Here is a 16843-nt window from a genome sequence, read left to right as displayed (position 1 = left end):
GGGAAAATCCTCTATTTTAGAGCTTCTCCTGGAGCTTAGAGTAAGCATTGGCTTTTAGAGGTGTTTTCTCACTTTTTGATGTCTGGAAGCACTATTTTCAAGTCTGTTAGAGACCCGCTTTAAATAAGTACAGGTGCTAATGCTCTGAGTGCAAGTCTGTAAGGGTTAGTGAGTCCTCAAATCACAGGAGTCTCCTGACCAATACTGGGATGTTCTACTGTTCTCCAAGAATCTGCAGCTTAAAAGTATTAAACTAAATACAGCAGACACCCTCAGCATAGCAGTGAACCACAATGGCAGCAGACAAAGAAGCAGGAACATTTAATGGATTGGTCAGCATGACCACACTTATATCTTGTTTAAAATGTGTCCTTTCCTTTGGGAGGCTGAGGCAGGCAGATCTCTTGAGGTCAGGAGTTCAAAACCAGCCTAGTCAACATGGGGTTTTCTAAACGTACAAACAAATTAGCCAGGTGTGGTGGCAGGTGGCTGTAATTCCAGCTACTTGGGAGGCTGAGGCAGGAGAATCGCTGGAACCCAGGAGGCTGAGGTTGCAGTGAGCCAAGATTGCAGCACTGTACTCCAACCTGGGCAACAGAGCAAGACTCCATCTCAAATAAATACATAAAATAAAATGCATCATTTCTCTCAACAGCAAAAGCCTTATTTTTTCATCCTTTAAATATGTTACTTTCATAGTAGAATAAGATGGTACCTTGTCTGAGAGGCTAAGACCCCCAGGCCACTTGAGAATTTGAGAGCTTTTAGAACTTGATGAGCATAGCTGACGGGATACTTCATGTCAGCACTGCTTGTGGTAATTACAGGATCTGCGGATCACAAGGCTCACAACTTGTATCACAAGTTCTACAAGAAAATTGGCTAACACATATTTGGCTCTGTTAATCATTTGCTGAGTTTATATCTTGTCCCACCAAATGGATTTTTTGAAATGCCATTACATGAAAAAGTTTCACTATTCCAATTATCTGTGTTTACCAACTTTTGGAGTAAGAGTGGCTGATTGAATATGTGCTTTTTAACTACACTATTATATACATTGGCCAAGCTTTTTATATTAACCCTACCCATGAAGTTTCACCAATATTTCCCACAGTGTGAAACTGACATTTGTCAAAAGCCTTTTGCCACATAAAAGTTTTTAGTTCTTATATATGAAATCTGTACCTTTTTTTGGCTTGAGTTCCCCAGCCTGCTTAGCTTTGCCCCTACCACCCAAGATTTTTAAGCTTTCTATATTTTCTTAGAATTTAAGATTTTAAAGTCTTTACTTTTTTAAATCATTTATTTGTAAAGGGACATATTTCTCAAGTGTGCTAGTTTTCCTTGATTTTAATGGATTAAAATGTGTCGTAGGTGAGCCATTTTCTTCAAAATGACGATGAATTTTTGTTCCTTTGAAAGTCTGGCCCAGGATTTTGTTTGTTTTTGTTTTTTGGAAGTTCTTATTTTACTTACAGAGTTAAGAAAGTTGAATAACTATACAACCAGTCTCTAAATAGAAGTTCTAATAAATCCTAAGATGCCGCAGGGCACTGAAAGAGGACAAAATTTGATCCCTAAAGCCCTCTTCAATCTCATACTCGGTGAAAATAACAAACAAAAGGCTTCAGTGTTAGTGGAAAACTGAGTTCTTAAAAAGCAGGTAAAGGTCCTGTTTACTCCTTCCCCAGAGCTGAGGAGAAAGGGTTTTCAGATTATAAATAATAGAGTTGCCCTTGTATGGCACAGAATTGCGATAAGACTTTACTTCTTAGGGGCTTAAATAATGAAGTCAGTAAAAGAGGACTGAAAACGAACATAAAGAAGAGCTTTAGCTTTGACGCAAAGAATTACATCAGTGCTTGACAAAACCGAAGATTCTTAATTTCTAAAAACGCTTTCTTTAAGCACTTCCTAACCTTTCATTATCTGAGACAACATATCAAGTGAGCAGCAGTACAAAGGATGCATGTGATTTCGAAATGCCACAACTGAGCCAACTGCAGTTGCACGCGTACGTAGTATAGAGAAGCGTGATCAAAAAAAGAATATAGGGAGCATAGGGCTTCGTCTGCATCAAAAGATACTCTCCCCATCTTCTACAGCCTTAAGTTTTGCGAAGGTAAGTTTCTCCCCGCTTGAAAGAGCCCCCAGGGACAAGAATTCATCTTGACCAAGCCTAAGGCCGTGGCATGCAAGGTGTTGAGTCACCGGGTACAGCGGTCTTGCGACATAAATATTGTTTGATGACGAAGGTACTCGGGGCCCAGGTGCCAAGGTAAACCACTGGCAAAGATGACCGTGGTTAAGGCAGTAGAAAGCAGGGTCGACACTGAGACGCGGTTCTAGCCCTGGAAGGATTACATTTTACGATTCAGGCAAACTTCGAGTCTCCTCATGTGACATGTGTGCACTCCTGGATGGTTTTAATTATGAGAAACGTGGTTTGCAGCATGATTCCTTCCAGTCGATAGATCGGAATCTCTCTCGCTCCCACCCCTTCTTAACCTCAGGCTTCCTGCATCCCGGAGCCCCCACCCCCGCCCCGGCAGCTCCTTCCCTCCCCCGCCGCGGGGATGCTCCGGCTCGGCGCTTAGCCATTCATCAACCGGTTCACACCGGCGGCGGCCGCCGCGGAGTGACGTCCGCAGGGGGCGGGCCTCCGCCCCCGCCTGTCGTCTCCTGGCCCGCCGTTCCAGGCCGCGATTGGTGGCTGGAGGGTTGCACGTCGCGCCGGCTATAAAGGGGAGGGCTTGTGACGCAAGGGCGCCTCGGCGCGTGTATTGGCTCCTTCGGCTGCGGGCCGGCTCGGCTACGCGCTCTCCTCGGAGCCGCTCACTGCATGGTAGAGTCTGGTGCCCCCGCCGCCGCCTGCATCGCCGCTACCGCCGCTCCGCCACGACCACCGCCGCCTCCTGCCCTGCAGCCACCGCCACCGCCTGTGTCGCCGCCGCCTCGGGACCGGCTGTATGATTAGGCCACAATCTTCAATGAGTAAACATATTCCTGTGAGTAGCCGTCGCATCGTCGCCTCTCGGGCTGGGAATTCACGACCTGCCCCCCTATACCCGCTGTCGCCTTTGTTCGCAGCCCGGCGTCTCCTTCAGGTTGCCCCGGGTTGCGGTTCCGGTGGGTCCCGCGTGGGAGCGGGCGGGTTATGGCCCTGTGGCCGGCCGATTGCGGCCGGCTGTGCGGAGGCAGATGCCGGGCCCCTCGGGGCTGCAGGGTGGCGGTTGGCCGCCGGAGGCACCGGCTTTTGAGTCCCTCCCGAGCCTGGAGCGACGGGGGCGGCGCGGTCAGGCTTGTGCGGCGGCCGGGGGCAGTTTCGGCTTCCGCAGCGGGCCGGGTGGGTGGCACAAAAGCCGCTTTGTGACCGCCGCCTCCGCCCTTGGCCCTTTGGTCTGGCGCGACCCGTCCGGGCATGGCAGGCTCCGCGGCGTCCCGGGGCCTCTTTGTTCGGCCGGAGGAGAGTGGCTGCACTGGGAGCGGGAGACGTGGCCCGGGGTGGGGCGAGGGCTGCGCGTGTCACTGCGGAGCCGGATACGGGGAGGGCGCGGCGGTGGCGGGTTCGCCTCCAGATCCGGGCGGGCGTGGGATAGGCGGGACAGCCAGGCACGGGTGGTAACGATCTGGTTCCAGAGCTTCTCGGAGCTCCGAGGTGGGCGCGGGACAGCCACTGGGTGCAGCTACACTCTTGTGCTCGACGGCCGGGACCCGAGCCTCAGACAAAATGGCCTCGGCGCCCGCGCCTGACTGAAGGCGCGGCGCGAACCCGTGATTGCGGCGCGGAGAGGGGGCGCAGCGGGCGTGCTCGGGCGCACACAGCCGTGTGCGCGGGGCGGCGGCCCTCGGGGTCATTCCGCGAGCTGCACCCCTGCCCGGGCCAGAGTGGGGTTCTGCTAGGTGAGAACTTCGGCCCTCCGCCCCGCCCTCCTCCCAGGCTCCACCTGGTAATTCGAGCTGTTCCGGATTTATCGCCCCACCTCGGGCTCGTGATAATGGGAACAAGTCTAGTCTTGTCCTTTCTCTGGGCCAGTCGTCGAGAAATGGCCTGGGTCGGAGCGTGTTGGAAACTGACAGGGCTACTGTTAGTTACACTGACGCGAAGGACTTCCCCTCCGGGCACCAGCATACATTTCCCCTGCCAATTTTGGAAGGGCCCTGGATGGCGCCTTTTAATCGGGGACCGTTTAGAACTATTCCTGAACTCTGTGGTGTAATATGTTGTTGCCTCCTGTTGGTTTGTGGCAGCAGTAGCCAACCAGAGCCAGAATTCTGAGGGTTTTTTATCTTGTCCGCGGAGCCCCCTACCAGTCCACGAGTATTAAGTTATTTACACTACGATTGGAACTGTTGACCTGCTCGACATCCAGATCCTGAGGCAGTGCTTCCTGTTAGTTGAAAACTAGAAAACTAGATCATTCCCAAGAGTGAGCAGCATTTTACATATGCTTTCTTAGGTGCCCTAAGACCTCATAGATGTGGAACAGACTATACAACGAATTATTTGACAAAGGAGTTACACACATTAATTGGCTTGACTCTGCAGTATAATAATGATTTAAGCTTCTGCACAGAGATTACTCTTTCCTCCTCTCCCCTCTTGTATATGATTGTGATTCTAATGCAACTGATACGTGGGAGGGGAAAAAAAAATCTCCATTATGGATAGTTTTTCCTGTGGGTAGGAGATTGGGAATGGAGGAGTGTCTTGGGCGGAACAGAAAGCTATCGGTGGTCACCACTGCTTTAACAGACGAGTCCCCCCAGCCACTAGGTGGCTCCACTCAGTAAAAATAACCAGTTCAGGAAAGGAATTCTTAATATAGTGCTTTCTCTGCTTCCTGATGAAAGTGCTTACTTACAACGAAGGGATACGGCCAGACTAGGTTGTAGCCGACAGGAGTTTTAGCTATTAAATATGGAAATAGTGGTGTGAAATACTGTCTCAAATTAGCTTTTAATTGAAAAAAAAGTAATACCTAGAAATTAGAATACTGTGATGAGTCATTATAAAGCTTTTAGAGATCATTCTATATCATTGGGAAAGTGTCAGAATACACTTTTTATTCTACGGAGGTAGTTTTTAGAATTTGGGGTGAAAGTATAATGAAATTATTTTTAGATTACTACAATCTCTATTCAGTGTAACTGTGATGTCTTTGTAATTTAGACACTTAATTTCTTCACCCAGCTGACCAACTAGGTGAAGTAACCTCTGAGGGCTTGTTTGAACAAACTTGTGATAATGAAAGTTACCTTTCTTATGGGACCTTTTGATAAATAACTGTTAATGCTAGTTCTGTGTTTTACCAGAAAAGTAGACTGGGTTTTTGACTTGATTGTTTTCTGCAGTAATCATCATAAGAATTATTCTCCAAAATTTAGCAAAGTTCTAGAAACTATAACTAGCATGGGACTATTTAAAGGTGTAAAATGGAAATGGGAGCAGATCGTTTGAATTTTAAGACTTGAAATGCTTAAATTTAAGCATGGAAACTAATGACACCTTTTGTTAAAACATTTTTGGTAATGAGTGTACACATGAAGTGCTTGAGGCAGTGGCTATGAATTACTGCTCTTGTTAACCTGTTAATACTTTCCTTAGTGCCCTCTTTACTCCCAAGTACACAGGTACCTTATAAACTATTTGGAAGAAGACTAATTATTAACATCAGTGTTTTCCATGTACATATTTTAAAAGTATGCTGTGACTATTGGTTTAATGTTTGATATTGGCATAAAAATGGTTTAGTTCTTAAGGGGGATCTTAGAGAAAATATAAATACATTCATATTTGTTTATATTTATTGGTTACAGTAGTTACCTTGCTTTTGAGACCTACCACTTCCACCTTCAACATCCCTTTGTCTGCCTTCTCTGAGCTGGATTTCAGTTTTGAGTTGTATATGTGAAATTTTGGTTTTAAAATACAAAAGAACATTATTAAAATTATGAATATTTTCTTTACAGTTATAAATGAGAGTTCTTTCCTTTTTAGATTCATAAGCATACATTCTTATGATATTTCATGTAACAAGTTGATTTTCAGAGACTCATTTTCCTCGTCTTCAGTTTAATGGGAATGTTAACAGATTGTTAAGGATAAAATGAGATTCTAAATATAGAAGGACTTAAATCAGTCTAAGAAAAGGATATAAAAGAAAGGAACTTAGATGTTTCAGTTTATGAGTTAGTAAGTTATGCAAGACTAATAACTTCAGAGTTATCTGGAGTTTGTATTAATGTGTAAAAATGTTCTTGTTATTTGGAAAAATCAACATAAAGTGTATGTAATTACAGTGTAAACTATCGAAAGGAATAATTAATAGAATCATATAATTATATATTATATATAGATAGTATATATAGAGAGAATATAACTATATAGATAGGATATATATGAATATGTATATGAATTTCACAAAAATGTAACAATGGGTTTGGTTTTTTTTCTGAGGAATCTTGGTAATAGATCATGGATTTCAGTTTAATCTGTCTGACTGCTTGTTTTATGCTGATTGATTTAATCTGCGCTCACCCCTTGAGTTTTGCAATTCAATTAAAAGTTGATGAAGTGGCTCAGGCCCTGCTTTAGAAAGATAGTTGTGTACTTAAATAGTGTAAAACCCTAATATATTTCGTTTGAATTGGAAAATAACTTATTCTCTCTTTCTTTCTTTTTCTTTTAAACAGCAATTCTGTGGTGTTCTTGGTCACACATTTATGGAGTTTCTGAAGGGCAGTGGAGATTACTGCCAGGCACAGCACGACCTCTATGCAGACAAGTGAACTGTAGAAACTGATTACTGCTCCACCAAGAAGCCCCCATAAGAGTGGTTATCCTGGACACAGAAGTGTTGAATTGAAATCCACAGAGCATTTTACAAGAGTTCTGACCTGGATGGGGTAAACCTCAGTGCACTTCTTTTCTGTTGGCCTCAGTATTACTGGATTGAAGAATTGCTGCTTCTTGTTAGGAGGTTCATTTCATTTATCATTACTTACAACTTCATACTCAAAGCACTGAGAATTTCAAGTGGAGTGTATTGAAGTAGACTTCAGTTTCTTTGCATCGTTTCTGTATTCAATTTTTTTAATTATTTCATAACCCTATTGAGTGTTTTTTAACTAAATTACCATGGCTCGAATGAACCGCCCAGCTCCTGTGGAAGTCACATACAAGAACATGAGATTTCTTATTACACACAATCCAACCAATGCGACCTTAAACAAATTTATAGAGGTAAGATTTGATATGTTTTAGTAGCTTAAATTGATTGCAATGTAATAGTGGGACTTACAGCTAACAAAATAAATACTACTTTGGAAAAAATGAGATGGTATACCTACAATTCCAGTTCCCAGAAATAAATGTCAATGTCTTCTATAGGTTAGAGGTATATTTATACATTTTGAGAAGGGCATGTGCTTGAGTTAATAGTTCTTGCACCTGAGTTTGCTTAAATTGATATGTGGACAGTAAAACAGTATAGCTCTTACTTATCTTGTAAGAAATTTACATGGGAAAGGTTGCCATTTATGGATTTTTTATATATCTGCTTAACCTAATGACTAATGCCATAAACCAAAGTTGGTTTGTCTTGGACCTCATTTGATGCTTAGGATCCAATTTTCAACTACAAATTAATTCTGTTCCTTCCTGATGGTAGCTATGTAGCCAAAACTGTACCTGCCTCTTCTTACTAGGAGAAGGGAATTGAATGCTGAATAATATAGCGGGATGTGCACATGTTTTATTTTATAAATACCTGCAGTTGTTAAGAAATAGCAAATAGGCCTCTCAAAACATATGGAAATACTTTTTTTTTCTTTTTTTTGAGACGGAGTCTTGTTCTGTCACTCAGGGTGGAGTGCAGTGGCATGATCGCGGCCCACTGCAACCTCTGCCTCCCTGGTTCAAGCAATTCTCCTGCCTCAGCCTCCTGAGGTGTACTACAGGTGTACGCCACCTTGCCCGGCTAATTTTTGTATTTTTAGATGGAATTTCACCATATTGGCCAGGCTGGTCTCGAACTCCTGACCTCGGGTGATCCACCCACCTCATCCTCTCAAAAGTGCTGGGATTACAGGCGTGAGCCACCACGCCTGGCTGGGAAATACTTTAATGGTACTTTAATTTTTATTACTATATATTATATTACTATATATTATATTACTATATATAATATATATTACTGTATATAATATATAGTAATATTAGTATATATTATATATTACTATATATAATATATACAGTAATAGTATATATATTATATGTAGTGTATAATATATTAGTATATACTATTAGTATATAATAGTGTGTATATATAATATATATTTATATACTAATATATATTCTATGTAATATATATCAATATATATTAATAGATACTATTATATATACTATATATAATATATACTAATATATAGTATATATACCATTATATATATACTAATATATAATATATACTAATATATAGTATATATACCATTATATATACTAATATATAGTATATATAAATTATATAAAATATATAATTTTTATTACCATATATATAAAAATATATATAAAAAATGAATGTCAGGAGAGTTATAATTAGTAATAAATGCATTTTGAAGCCTGTAGTTTTAAATGGTATGTGGGCTTTTTTTTACTGTATTTAAGACTTCATTCGATGTACTTTAAATGAGTAAAGTTTAAAGAGTGAGTATAATTGAGTGAAGTCAGATTACCCGATTAGTTATAAATAATGCCTTTAGTTATATTTATCTTTGTCTGCATTGCTACTAGCCCCTTTTGGTTAATGTTTCATCCCAATCCGGTATTACCATGACTGTAAACAACTTCAGTGTATGAAGGGGGCACACGATTTTAAAAAAAAGAAAGAAAACTCTTCCGGTTTATTAAAAATATGTATGATATTTAATATTCACTTTTTATATTCTAGCATTGTCATTTAAAACAAAATTTGCTTTTGTGTTAAACATAAATAGATTCTAGCATTCTTTAAATGATTTTCTGTTAACCAGCATACTTACTGATCAGAGATGATCAGAATATAAAATGTTGAGTTATAGTGATGTGGTTAAACATTAAGATTTTTTTAATGTGCGTTTTCTCCAGGAACTTAAGAAGTATGGAGTTACCACAATAGTGAGAGTATGTGAAGCAACTTACGACACTGCTCTCGTGGAGAAAGAAGGTATCCATGTTCTCGTAAGTATTTAACAGTTCTTACGTGTTTATGGTGCTATGCTACAAAAGTTTATTCAAATAGTAAATTCAAATAAATATCTATTTAAGTCATAAATAGACCTCAAAAAGCTAAAAACAAATTTTATATTATTGTGCAGAATCTTAGTTTCTAAATAAAGGTGAAAAGCTAAGCAAGGATTTGAAGTTGTCAAACATTTTTGTAAAGATTGAGCATTTAGTCACATTCCGTAGACAACAGGGTTTAATAAGATGTGATTAAACATTAAAATGGGAATGCTTTTGAAAACATTTGCATGTTAGAAATTTAGAATTATTACTACAGTGTTTATATTAATGATCTAAAATGTTTAAATATTCTTTTGACTTAGGATTGGCCTTTTGATGATGGTGCACCACCATCCAACCAGATTGTTGATGACTGGTTAAGTCTTGTGAAAATTAAGTTTCGTGAAGAACCTGGTTGTTGTATTGCTGTTCATTGCGTTGCAGGCCTTGGGAGGTAAATGAATTTATCAGTTTGATTCTAGGTAAAATCTGTGTTGATAATGAAAATACAGAAACTTGAAAAATTCTTATAAATTTTTTAATATAAAGTCAACTTTTGTCATAGGTATTACTTAAATAGGAAGGGTGGTAGATAATGATACTTCTGAGTTGGGGAATGTTTGGGGAAATAAAGTTACGAAGATCTAATTTTGAAAAAACTATTTATCAAAATTCTTACCTTACCAGAGCTCCAGTACTTGTTGCCCTAGCATTAATTGAAGGTGGAATGAAATATGAAGATGCAGTACAATTCATAAGACAGTAAGTAATGGATTCTCTTTTCATTTGCACTCTTTCATTTCCTTGTTGAATGTCAGTGAGTTTAATAGCCTAATAGCCCATCTAATCATTACGATTATTTTTTGAGATAGTATTAAAACCAGGAAATCAAGATCTTACATTCTTTTTTGCATTTCATGCAGATGCTCATATTACTAAGATTCTAATCCAACAAGAGTTTTTGAATTATTGTTTTGCTTTAAATACATGATTGAATATGTTGGTTATTTAGTATTTTTATTGAGGTATAATTAAGATACATTTAAAGATACAATAAAATGCACAGGTCTCCAAAGGAGACCAGTTGACAATAACAGCCAAATTAACCATCCAGTACAACACATAGAATATTTTGAGTGCTGTAGAATATGCCTTTGTGGCTTTTGTAGTCATCTTCCCTGCTACCAGAGGCAACTTCTGACTTCACTATAAATTAGTTTTGTCTTTTCTTGGACTTACATATAAATGGATTTGTGAGTCGACGTTGAAACCAATATTCAAACGAAGATATATAGAAAATTAACTTTTTATGATTTTTTCCATTTGCACTAATGTGCCTGTTCATATTCCTTTCTGCATCAGTCACAGCCTAATTAATCAAAAGATAAATTGCCACAAGAGAGGTGATGGTTGTCTATAAGACACTAAATATTACTGTAGGGGGCTTTTGCCTTGTTTCATTTTTTTTTTTTTTTCCTCCCAGAAAGCGGCGTGGAGCTTTTAACAGCAAGCAACTTTTGTATTTGGAGAAGTACCGTCCTAAAATGCGGCTGCGTTTCAAAGATTCCAACGGTCATAGAAACAACTGTTGCATTCAATAAAATTGGGGTGCCTAATGCTATTGGAAGTGGAACTTGAGATAGGGCCTAATTTGTTATACATATTAGCCAACATGTTGGCTTAGTGAGTAAGTCTAATGAAGCTTCCATAGGAGTATTGAAAGGCAGTTTTACCAGGCCACAAGCTAGACAGATATGGCAACCTCTATATTTGGGTTACAGTAAACCTATTTGGATACTTGGCAAAAGATTCTTGCTGTCAGCATATAAAATGTGCTTGTCATTTGTATCAATTGACCTTTCCCCAAATCATGCAGTATTGAGTTATGACTTGTTTAAATCTATTCCCATGCCAGAATCTTATCAGTACATAAGGAATTTAGGAAGATTAGGTGCCAAAATAGCCAGCACAATACTTGTATATTTTTAGTACCATACAGAACTAAAATCACAGGAACTATGAACACTAGACCTTACATGGTTTATTCCTTCGGTCATTTCAAACATTGAAAGTAGGGCCTACATGGTTATTTGCCTGCTCACTTTATGTTTACATCTCCCACATTCATACCAGTATATGTCAGGTTTGCTTAACCATTGATTTTTTTTTTTTTTTTTTTTTACCAAGTCTTACAGTGATTATTTAATGTGTTTCCACAAATCTCACTTTGTGCTGTTATTAAAAAAACCTCCATTTTGAAAATCTACATCGTACAGAAGCACATGTCTTTAATGTCTTCAGACAAAAAAGCCTTACATTAATTTAATGCTTGCACTCTGAGGTGCAACTTAACAGGGAGGGCCTGAGAAAAGAATGGGAGGGGGCTATTAATTATTTTTAGCAAAATGTTGCCTTTGTCTTGTGCAGAACATGTAGAATATGCTCTTTAATTTAGTAAAATATTTTTTTAAAAGGTAGAGATGCTTTGTTATTGTAATCATAAACTTCCTGAAATTCTTGTAATTATTTTCCCATACTTATCAGAAGTGTGTTTACCAACTTATTTTTGTTTGAAAGTGTGATTTTTTTTTTCCTTCCCAACCTCTCTTGCAAAAAAAGAAGTGGGTTTCTGCTAATGAATTGAGCAGACATCTAATATTTTATATGCCTTTTGAGCTGTGTAACTTAATATTTGGATACTTGACAATTTGTTTTATTATGTAATTGATAAAATGGTGATGTGTATTAATGTTAGTTCAACCATATATTTATACTGTCTGGGGATGTGTGGTTATAGTTCTGTGGGAGAAATAATTTTGTCAGTGTTCACCAGCTTGTAAAAACTTAGTGCGAGAGCTGAAACATCTAAATAAATAATGACATGCATTTATCATCATTGAGATTGTTTTGCTTAAAATTAACTTACTTTGTAGAAAACACAATGAATTGCACTTCACTTAATGTGTGTCCTCATCTTTTTACAAATAAATGAAGGATTATAAATGATGTCAGCATTTTAATAAAGTTTTAGACAAAATTTGTTAGGGTCATTCATGAAAACTTTAATACTAAAAGCACTTTCCATTATATACTTTTTAAAGGTTTAGATAATTTTGAACCAATTTATTGTGTACTGAGGAGAAATAATATATAGTAGAGGACAGCCTTTGTTTGTAAAGCTCAGTTCCACTAGTTCATGGTTTTGTGCAACTTCTGAGCCTCAGTTTTCTCCTTTGCAAATTAATAATTACATACCTTTATAGATGTTGAAATTTAAATATTAGTATTTGGTACATGAAGGCTTAATGTTGTTTAAAGATCCACAATAATCCCTTTGATAATTCATGTTAATCTAAATCTAGATGTCTTTGTCTAATTTTTTTTGAATAGCAGTTATAAATGTAAAGGACTGTAAGTAAAAAGTGATACTCCACCTTGTGTTTCAAAGAATTTAGTTCCACCTCTTCATACCAGTTTAACGCTTAATATATTCCATTGGATTTTAGACAGGGCAAAAGGAAGAACAGGGGCCTCTGGAGGCCCTTAGTTATTTAAATCTTGGATTATTTTTGTGGTAATAATCACAAATTTTTTGGCTGATAGTTCAACCTGAGCTGTTTTTTTTTTTTTTTTTTTTTTAAGGAAATACAGCCTAGTCCTGAGAACATAATTTTATATAATCAATTACTAAATGTTAAACTATTACCACACAGCCCATAAAACAGCATTTGCGTTTATTGAGAGGATGTGCCATCATGATTAATGAAAAATATCTTTTGAGTTTGAAAAGAAATTAATTTGCAGTGTTTGGATTGTATATATGGTGCTAAAAATAAATTAATTTACTTTATAAACCTTATCTGTACATTATACAATGTGATGAAATTTGCTTTTTATCCAAATATTTTGTATCTTGTAAATATGGCTAATTATAGGAATGCCTATAATACATCTTCGATTCCTTATATCTAATAAGAGTTCAAAGAGTTATGAGTTGAAGTCTTGAATGCAAGAAACTATCTGATGGTGTTCTAAAACTTGGTTACTTGGGTTTGGATACCCTTAATGGGATGATGTAAATAGAGACTAGTTACCTAGGCTTGTCTATAGAAACCATAATGTTGATGTAAGTAATGCAGTTGCTGAATCATAAGAAAATGCCATCTCTTTTTAGTTGAAGGAAACTCTGGAAGTAGGTGCCATTAGTCATTCTGCAGTGCACTGCAACCATTGTTTCCCCTAGTGCCCTCTTTTCCCTAGGGCATTGCTCTCCTATTCTCATGCCTTAACACAGCTCTATACCTAGAAGCAGCCAGCCCAGGCATGCAGTCACATTTAATCACATCCCCCTTCTAGAGTGCTTCAAAATGATGTAGTCCCTCAACTTGGCTAAAGAATCTCAATCTCTTGAAATTTATTTTTTTAATGTCATATTCATCTGGTAAGTATCTACTGTTTGCCAGGCATTTAAGAGTATGGCAAAGAACATAAAAGACGGTGTCACCAGATTTTGGTCACCAATGAGTACCTGACCCGTTGCCATGATTAAGAGAGAATGCTTTCTATTAGAGTTTCAGGAAATATAATTTGAGAATAAAGGGAAGTGGAAGTACAAGTGAATGATATTTTTCTTTTACATGTAAACAATGAAGTTATTTCAAAGTAAGTTTTAAACAAAACACATGAAGTAGTGTCTGCCATACATGTTAATATTCTACATTCTTGCTTCCTTAAATTAATATGTTTGTGTGTATATATGTGCCTCACACCTGAATTGAAAATTAAAGACTGGTTTAAAAGTGACATTTAATGTTTCTCCATTACGTTTGGGGTAACCAGCCTAAGTGGAATCTTGGAAGGAAAGTAAGGGAAAACTTGTATTTGCCTTCAATGAATTAAACCAGTGATATGTGTTACCGTATGAATGAAAGGATTGATGGTGATTTTATAATTATATATTGCCACAGTAACCAGTTAATGTACTTAAATTGATAGCTACCATTTATTAATGATTTTATTTTCAGGTAATTTTTATAATTTGATTTCTTTCCAACAGTCTTGTCCCAATTTTATAGTAAGGGATTTGAGCCTCCAGATAGGGGACTTAGCTAGTAAGTGGTAGAAGTCAGGGATTCAAACCTGTGTTTGAGCCGGTCCACTACACCACACAGTTATGTAAATAAATATGCATGACTTTTTTTGTTTTTTGTTTTGAGATGGAGTTTTGCTCTTGTTTCCCAGGCTGGAGTGCAATGGCCTGATCTTGGCTCACCACAACCTCCACCTCCTGGGTTCAAGTGATTCTCCTGCCTCAGACTCCCAAGTAGCTGGGATTACAGGCATGTGCTACCACATGGCCAATTTTGTATTGTTAATACAAGAATTTTGTATTTTTAGGAGAAACCTATCTGTGACAGAAGGCAAAAAGGGATTTAGAGTGTCTCATGGTGGTTAAACGCTTGACTGAGAAATCATACATGTCACTTAACTCAGCAATGCAATTCTATCACGTGCTGAAAGGCCAGAACTACGAAGAATTAATCACCTCCACCTCAGGGTTTAAAAGAGTACATCCACAGCAACATTTTACATAACTGAAATGCCCAACATAAGGGGTTAAAGTTTCCAGGCAGCCAAAATTGATGTCATGAAATTCAGGCACTAAAGTTGAGAAGCACATGGGTAGCAGTTAAGATACACTTGTAAGCCTGATACCGAGACAAGTTTGGAATCATAAAAACTAAATATAAAAAATACAGCCACTTGAGACAAGTCAATGCTATGACTAATAGCTTTAAGCTTATATACCTCAATTGACCATAAGGAAATCGATATTTCATACACAACATAGAACAATTAGATGCTTACAATGATTGACAATAGTCATCAAGAATATAAACCATTAAGTTTGTGTGTGTGTGTGTGTGTGTGTGTGTGTGTGTGTGTGTGTGTGTTTAGGTTAATACTGCATTTACTTTTTTTCTTTTTTGAGATTTTCTTTTTTTTTTTGAGACAGGGTCTCACTTGTCACCCAGGCTGGAGTGAAGTGGTACAATCTTGGCTCACTGCAGCTTCAACCACCTGGTTCAAGCGATACTACTACCTCAGCCTCCTGAGTAGCTGGGACTACAGGTGTGCACCACCACACCTGGCTAGCTTTTGTATTTGTAGTAGAAAAGGGGTTAACGCCATGTTGCCCACGCTGGTCTCAAATTCCTTAGCTCAAGTGATCTGCCTGCCTTGGCCTCCCAAAGCGCTACAATTACAGGAGTGAGCCACTGCGCTCGGCCAAGTTTGGTTTTGTGGGGATTTTTTGTTGTTTTTTAATAGAGACGGGGTTTCAACGTGTTAGCCAGGGTGGTCTCGATCTCCTGACCTCATGATCCACCTGCCTTGGCCTCCCAAAGTGCTGGGATTACAGGCGTGAGCCACCGTGCCCGGCCAGTTTTGTGGTTTTTAAAGCAAGAAATTTTATAATCAAATATTTTCAAGGGATAGTCTTAGATATATTAGAGAAATGGTCTCATGAATGAGTTTGGCAAACACTGGGCTAATTTAGACATTATTTACTGCAATATTAGAACCTTTAATATGCTGGTGTGAATTTTTAAACTTTCCAAGAGAACAATATTGTATTTATCCATTGTATCAGTGTGCCAGAAGAAGACAGATTGTTCACTCACAGTGGATAATTAAGCATTTAACAGAGAAACAAGGAAAAAAATTTCAGGCCAATATCCCTGACGAACATTGATGTAAAAATCCTCAATAAAATACTGGCAAACTGAATCCAGCAGCACATCAAAAAGCTTATCCTTAAAAAAAAAGTTTATCCTCCACGATGTAGTTGGCTTTATCTCTGGGACGCAAGGCTGGTTTAACATATGCAAATCAATAAATGTATTATAATGCATCACATAAAGAGAACCAAAGACAAAAACCACACGATTATCTCAATAGATGCAGAAAAGGCCTTTGATAAAATTCAATATCCCATCATATTAAAAACTCAATAAACTAGGTATTAATGGAACATACCTCAAAACAGTAAGAGCCATTTATGCCAACTCCTAGCCAATATACCGAATGGGCAAAAACCAGAACCATTCCCTTTGAAAACTGGCACAAGACAAGGATGGCCTCCCTCACCACTCCTATTCGACATAGTATTGGAAGTTCTGGCCAGGGCAATGAGGCAAGAGAAAGAAATAAAGCATAATCAAATAGGAAGAGAGCAAATCAAACTGTCTCTCTTTGCAGATGATGTGATCCTATATCTAGAAAACCCCATCATCTGAGCCCAAAAGTTTCTTAAGCTGATAAGCAACTTCAGCAAAGTCTCAGGATACAAAGTCAATGTGCAAAAAGCACAAGCATTCCTACACACTAACAATAGACAAGCTGAGAGCCAAATCATGAGTGAACTCCCATTCACAACTGCTACAAAGAGAAAAAAATAACTAGCAAAACAACTAACAAGGGATGTGAAGGACTTCTTCAAGGAGAACTACAAACCACTGCTCAAGGAAATCAGAGGACACAAGCAAATGGGAAAACATTCCATCCTCGTGGATA

At 38.5% G+C, this 16843-nt stretch overlaps 2 protein-coding genes across 3 annotated transcripts; both read left to right on the top strand.

Annotated features, from left to right (window-relative positions):
- The first annotated feature begins 2595 nt into the window (after positions 1-2595).
- Positions 2596-6844, top strand: LOC131382838 (uncharacterized). Its single transcript, XM_058435361.1, has 2 exons — positions 2596-3011; positions 6700-6844. The coding sequence occupies exons 1-2, from the start codon at positions 2973-2975 to the stop codon at positions 6793-6795; spliced, it is 135 nt and encodes a 44-aa protein (XP_058291344.1). The 5' UTR covers positions 2596-2972; the 3' UTR covers positions 6796-6844.
- Positions 6845-7106: 262 nt separating this feature from the next.
- Positions 7107-14071, top strand: PTP4A1 (protein tyrosine phosphatase 4A1). Of its 2 annotated transcripts, none has more exons than XM_058435360.1 (5): positions 7107-7249; positions 9131-9223; positions 9592-9722; positions 9956-10030; positions 10756-14071. In XM_058435360.1, the coding sequence occupies exons 1-5, from the start codon at positions 7145-7147 to the stop codon at positions 10904-10906; spliced, it is 555 nt and encodes a 184-aa protein (XP_058291343.1). In that variant the 5' UTR covers positions 7107-7144; the 3' UTR covers positions 10907-14071. The 2 variants fall into 2 exon arrangements, with proteins under 2 accessions (XP_058291343.1, XP_032010306.1); XM_032154415.2 differs by having other exon boundaries at positions 10752-14071.
- The last annotated feature ends 2772 nt before the right edge of the window (positions 14072-16843 follow it).

The sequence above is a fragment of the Hylobates moloch genome, unplaced genomic scaffold (genome assembly GCF_009828535.3).
Source record: "Hylobates moloch isolate HMO894 unplaced genomic scaffold, HMol_V3 SCAFFOLD_2, whole genome shotgun sequence".
Lineage (NCBI taxonomy): Eukaryota > Metazoa > Chordata > Mammalia > Primates > Hylobatidae > Hylobates > Hylobates moloch.
This window is presented reverse-complemented; position numbering and strand designations above follow the sequence as displayed.

Bases quoted from the DNA above. Each gene is read 5' to 3' on its own strand.
- LOC131382838 (XM_058435361.1), top strand. From the start codon at position 2,973: ATGATTAGGCCACAATCTTCAATGAGTAAACATATTCCT. The intron at 3,012-6,699 runs GTGAGTAGCCGT...TCTTTTAAACAG, and splicing joins CAATGAGTAAACATATTCCT to CAATTCTGTGGTGTTCTTGG.
- PTP4A1 (XM_058435360.1), top strand. From the start codon at position 7,145: ATGGCTCGAATGAACCGCCCAGCTCCTGTGGAAGTCACATACAAGAAC. The intron at 9,224-9,591 runs GTAAGTATTTAA...CTTTTGACTTAG, and splicing joins AAGAAGGTATCCATGTTCTC to GATTGGCCTTTTGATGATGG. The intron at 9,723-9,955 runs GTAAATGAATTT...TTACCTTACCAG, and splicing joins TGCGTTGCAGGCCTTGGGAG to AGCTCCAGTACTTGTTGCCC.